This window comes from Haliotis asinina, chromosome 16 (genome assembly GCF_037392515.1).
Source record: "Haliotis asinina isolate JCU_RB_2024 chromosome 16, JCU_Hal_asi_v2, whole genome shotgun sequence".
In the NCBI taxonomy this organism is placed as follows: domain Eukaryota; kingdom Metazoa; phylum Mollusca; class Gastropoda; order Lepetellida; family Haliotidae; genus Haliotis; species Haliotis asinina.
In genome coordinates this window covers 18,809,386-18,815,267 of record NC_090295.1, presented here as the reverse complement: position 1 = coordinate 18,815,267, position 5,882 = coordinate 18,809,386, and the positions used below count along the sequence as shown (strand labels likewise).

General features: G+C 38.5%; 1 protein-coding gene across 1 annotated transcript; it reads left to right on the top strand.

Moving 5' to 3' along the window:
• The first annotated feature begins 363 nt into the window (after positions 1–363).
• On the top strand, positions 364–5,425 carry LOC137268319 (uncharacterized). The gene is made up of 3 exons (XM_067802869.1): positions 364–453; positions 712–4,857; positions 4,975–5,425. The coding sequence occupies exon 2, from the start codon at positions 756–758 to the stop codon at positions 4,794–4,796; it is 4,041 nt and encodes a 1,346-aa protein (XP_067658970.1). The 5' UTR covers positions 364–453; positions 712–755; the 3' UTR covers positions 4,797–4,857; positions 4,975–5,425.
• Positions 5,426–5,882: the final 457 nt, after the last annotated feature.

Genomic DNA, 5,882 nt, shown 5'->3' with positions numbered 1-5,882 from the left:
ATCTGAGAAAACACAACCCTCTTTTATGACTCGACATGAGTTTACAAATTGTGTTATTATCCAATTTTACTAACTCATCCTCACGTGATGGGTGTGAGCTAGTTTCGTCATGACATCTATTCAGATCTTGCACATGGAACATATGAAAATAGGTTTTCTATTGAATTCATCATCACGATGTAGTTCGTCAGTGACAATCAGTTTTACCTAGTCATCTTGAACTTTAGAATTTGATTCAAGAAACGTATTCTATGGTGGGTATCTTTCTCAGGATACCTTATCCTCACGAAACCATGTGGACTTATGCAAGTGAGGGTATAAAAGGTTCGAACTTTGTCCTTTCTTATCACACCACATCATCTCCCATCACGCTTGAAGACTGACTTGTCTCTACACTTGAAGAAGACAAACCGACCTTAGTGGTATTTGTGTTGACGATTTGACAACAGTAAGGTAAGGATGTGTTCATTGAAAGAGAGTATGTGACATTACTGGTAATAGTGATAAGAAAGAGTGTTATTTTGTTTCACCTGAAATATTTTACATATACCCAGTTAACAAAGTTTGGTAGGAGCAACGTGGGTTCAATGACACTAGACCTTCGTCTGTATAACAATGAGACAACCATAAACACTAGATTGCACTGTACGCTACTTCACTATAGTAGTATATAGGGTGTTGGCTACATATGCTATTTTTTCTTTTACACAGGTTCTGAGCTGTTATGCATACTATTCTTGGTGAATAACCTCATAATGTCAAACCATACCACATGCCCAGTGTACGTTTGTAGTCATTGCAATGTCCGCTTTAGACATAAATCCAGTTTAGTACGTCATCTTCAGAATTGTGGTAGAACAGGTTCTTTATTTATATGTCAATTTTGTCAAAAGGCTTTTAATCGGAAAGATAATTTGAATCAACATGTCAAAACCTGTAAACAGAGAGTTGTCTATGGTCGTCAATGTCCACACTGCTTTAAGCAGTTTTCAAATGAAACTGATTATCAAAACCATCCCTGTGTAGGTTCATGTTCAAATAATGTTTCTGCTCATACCTGTCCAACCTGTGATCAATCCTTTCCCACCTCAAAGGCTTTGCGTATGCACAAAAGTCAATCAGGTCATGATATGATAGGACATGGTAAAGGAAGGGCTAAGAAAAAGTCTAAGCCAGCAACAGTGTCTGTAGCACCCCCTGATTCACCTCCTGTTTCCACTGCTCCTCCCGCTTCCTCCCACCATCCTAGTCAACCCAAAGATCATTCAAAGCCATGTTCTACTGAAGCTTTACAGGGTGATGTTAGGGAATATGACTTCAAAGGTAGGGGTGCAACTGATGCATTAGAATTTCTAGTCAGTGAACAGGGCAATATCATTTCATCGCTAGAATCAGAAATACATGAGAAAAAATCTGTGAAATGGGGTTTGTGTTTACACATTAAAATGGAAAAACCAAGTGATGATGGTGCATCAAATTATCATGAAGCCTATTTTAGAAGTGAAATGCAGACAGCTACAGTAGGGAGCGATCTGATTGAGCAGTATTTGGAAGCTATGAACAAAATGCTTCAAACTTTAGATGATTATGAAGGGGTTCATTCTGGTTTAAATGTGTCCGCCATTGTGCTTTTGAAACTCACTGTGGTCAAGTTTGCTCCATTTAGTGGAGGCACTTACATCCCATTACCACCAGCACTGGCAAAGCATACTTACTGCATTACCAATGTTAAAAATGAGGATAATAATTTATGTTTTCCCTTATCCATTCTTGCCAAATTGTTCCCATCTAAAGTCAACAAAGAAAGACAAAGTCATTACCTTCCCTATTTGAATCAACTGAATTTAGAAGGGTTCACTTTCCCTATGTCCTTGAAACAAATTCCTCGGTTTGAACAAGTGAATCAGTTGTCCATCAATGTGTATGGTTTTGAAGATGGTACCTTATACCCAATGTTCATCAGTGAGGTTCTGGATGTAGAAAAAAACAGACAGGTGGATTTGTTACTACTGTCAGAAGAAAGTGAACCCGATGATTTTGTAGGGGTGTTAGGATTAGAAGACCATGAGGAAGCCATGGAGATTGACAAGAGCCCAAACATGCATTACTGTCTGATCACTAGACTGAATGGCTTAGTCAGATACAGAAAAGGTGAAAAAAACATGTGCTTTGTTTGTAGAAACTGTTTATGGTCATTTTCATCCAAGACAAGGTTGGAAGCTCACAAAACGTACTGTTACACAAAGGCACAGAGGGTTGATTTACCTAAACCTGAAGAAGCAGTGTACCAGTTTGGTTTAAGATCACAAAGCAAAACTGAAAGAGCGAAGTTTCTGATTGTAGCTGACTTTGAAAGTTTATTAGTGCCTGAACAGGGAAATACGTCTCGTCTGAATCGGCATGTACCCTGTGCTTATGCCTACAAGGTGGTGTGTACTGATGAACAATATTCTAAACCTATTCAAACTTATGTAGGTCAAAATGCTGCAGAACATTTCATTGAAAACATTTTGAAAGAATATGATGAAATTATGAATCTGTTTGATTCTGTTAAACCTATCCAGCTCACTGAACAAGATCAACGTCTTATAGCTAGCACAACCCATTGTGGATTGTGTGGAGAGCTGCTGGGATCTGATAGGGTGTTAGACCATGACCATTTGTCAGGGAAATTTCGTCAGGTTTTGCATAATAAATGCAATCTAAATTTTCAGTTAAGGAAGAAGGTGGTTGTCATGTTTCACAATTTGGAACATTATGATGCTCATCTGTTGCTAGAGGTGGCTCAAAAATTTGGTGATCGTGAGATCACTGTCATACCACACACCACTGAGCAATTTCTGTCCTTCACGGTTGACAAACATTTAGTCTTTTTGGATTCTTACAAATTTTTACAGAGTTCATTAGAGGCTCTAACTCAAAATCAGCTGAAGAAAGGAGAGGATACATTTGTGTATTTGAATGAACATTTTGGAGGCAAGGCTCATCATCTCACAAGAAAACTAAACTTTCCCTATGAATATATGCAATCCTGGAACACTTTAGAGGAGACATCTTTGCCTCCCAAAGAGAGCTTTTACAGTTCACTCAGTGAACAAAGTATCAGCGATGCAGATTATGCATATACACAACAATTATGGGAAACATTCCAGTGCCAAACCATCAGTGATTTCACGAGACTGTATGTCAAAACAGATGTATTACTGCTCACAGATATCATTGAGACTTTTCGAACAGGTTGCTTGAATGATTATGGGCTAGACATTTGCCATTACTATTCCATGCCTGGTTTCTGTTTGGACGCAGCTATGAAAATCACGGGAGCAAAATTGGATCTATTCACAGAGGTTGACACCTACAATTTCATTGAAAATTCTATTCGTGGTGGAGTGTCAGTCATTGGTAAGAAATATGCTGAAGCCAACAATGACCATATGGAACAATCTGACCCAGAGAAAGACACTTCCACCCTTCTCTACTTTGATGTGAATTCATTGTATGCCACTGTCATGTTACAACCTCTCCCCATTGGAAACTATCAATTCATCCCATCCACAGAGTTCAGTAAGATAGACTGGTACAATGTAGATACTCAGGGTGATACAGGTTATATCTTGGAAGTGGATTTGATGTATCCTCCTCACTTACACAAATCTCATGCAGCTTTCCCTATGGCTCCAACTCATGATGATATCTCTTTTGGGGAGTTTTCAGAGAAACACAAAGAATTGCTGGCTCATTTCCTCCACAAAGACATGGATAAACTTCCTACAAAATCATCTGGTAGAAAACTGTTTTGTACCTTGAAAGACCGTTCCAATTATGTGGTTCATTTCAAAACCTTACAGTTGTATCTAAAGCATGGTTTAGTGTTAAAGCAAATACACAGAGTTCTCAAATTTACCCAAGACCCATGGTTAAAGCCCTATGTGGAGCTCAACTTGAGAAATCGCAAAAATGCAAAGGACGATTGTGACAAAGATCGTTACAAACTGATGAACAACTGTGTGTTTGGACGTTTCTGCATGAATAAACGCAAACACAAAACAGTGCAGCTGGTCACCCAACAAGCAAAACTTCAAAAACTGAGTGCAAAATCCAACTTCAAAAACTTCAAAATTTATTCAGAGGATGTGGTGGCAGTAGAAATGGAAAAGGTGTCTGTTCGATTAGATCAGCCTATTACTGTTGGGTTTACCATTCTGGACTTGGCCAAATATGAAATCTATTCATTTTACTATGACGTTATGCAAAATCAATATGGACATGAACATTTGGATTTGCTCATGACAGATACTGACAGTCTGTTCATGCAAGTCCATGCCCCTCCACATGAACCTCTCCTGGACCCCTATGTGTTTATGAAGCGAAACTTGGACTTATTTGACACATCCAATTATGCACCAGAAGATCCAAAAGGATTGTATTCTGATCACAATCGCAAAGTCACTGGGAAGATGAAGGATGAAGCAGGTGGAAACATTATTTTAGAATTTTGTGGTTTGAAAAGTAAGATGTACTCTTTCTTAATGCAAAAAGACAAAGAACTCATGGAGAAAAAAACAGCCAAAGGTATAAAGAAATCTGTCATCAAAACATTTCTCAGACACGAAATGTTTAGAGACTGTCTGTTTGATGGGAAACCTGTCTCATGTTCCTTTAATCTCATTAGGTCACATAATAACACTCTGTACACGGAACATCATACCAAAGTAGCATTGACAGCCATAGACAACAAACGTTTTATTTTAGAAGATGGTATTTGCAGTGTTCCTTATGGTTATTCACCAGAATAATTGCTTACTGAACCATTAGGAAAGCAGTAGATGAAATCATAGTCAAGGAAATCAACCTCAGGTATGTTCCACTTTGTGTTTCCACTTCTTTAAAATTATGTTCCTAATTATAGACTTGAACATCAACTTTTTAGTTTGAGATTGCAGTTTCCATGTCTGTTCTTTTTTTCATTCACAGATGGAACAACCATCATATATCTGCACTACCTGTCACGGCTATCTACCTGTGGATGCTGATGGGGAAGACAGTTCAGGACTGTTTACGTGTGTCTATTGCAATACCAAGCTGAAATACACCTACCATAGATTCATGGTTCATACTGGCACCTGTCCTGTGAGAATACAAGTGCATAAGAAGAAATATGAGAAAAAGCCACGTGTGTGCACGTGTCATAGGACACACCACAATGACTGAAGGTGTTATTCATCCACTGTGTGTGTTTATGTGCACGATGATGTGCTAATTGCTCTATGAGTCACTGAGCAAAGACAACGAGAAGAATAAAAATGTCATTTATGTGTTTATTGAAAAAAGCATGAACACTACAGAACCTCTAATGCTCTCAGCTTTGTTGCTCCAGGCACACCATTAACTGGTTTTCCTTTGATATATAAAATCTTTGACTGACTTTTGTGTTTTGTTCTTCTTTTCAACAGTTGTTTTGGTGCATGCAAGCGCTTTAACAGTTTATGAAACTTATCATATCCTGGTGGTGTATGTTTCCTCTTAGGAGACAGGATCATGAACCGAATTAAGTCCACAATGTTGGTACCATACAACACTTTTCCACTCTCCAACACCAGTTGCAAATTTTCTGTTAATCCAATGTTTCCAGCTGTAATATTGTTTTTCAAAAAGAACCACATTGACATCAGCTTGCCAACAGAATTTGAAGATGAAATGCCTTGAATGAGTTGATCTGGAACTCGTAACATCACATTAAGATCTGGCTGTAGAGATGAGTCATGCTCTTCACTACCATCACTCACTGTCACTGGACTCACTGGAGGTTTCACTGTCAGATTCACTGTCGGATTCACTGTCGGATTCGCTTTCTCTTGTTCTTGTTTTGACACCAGTCTCTG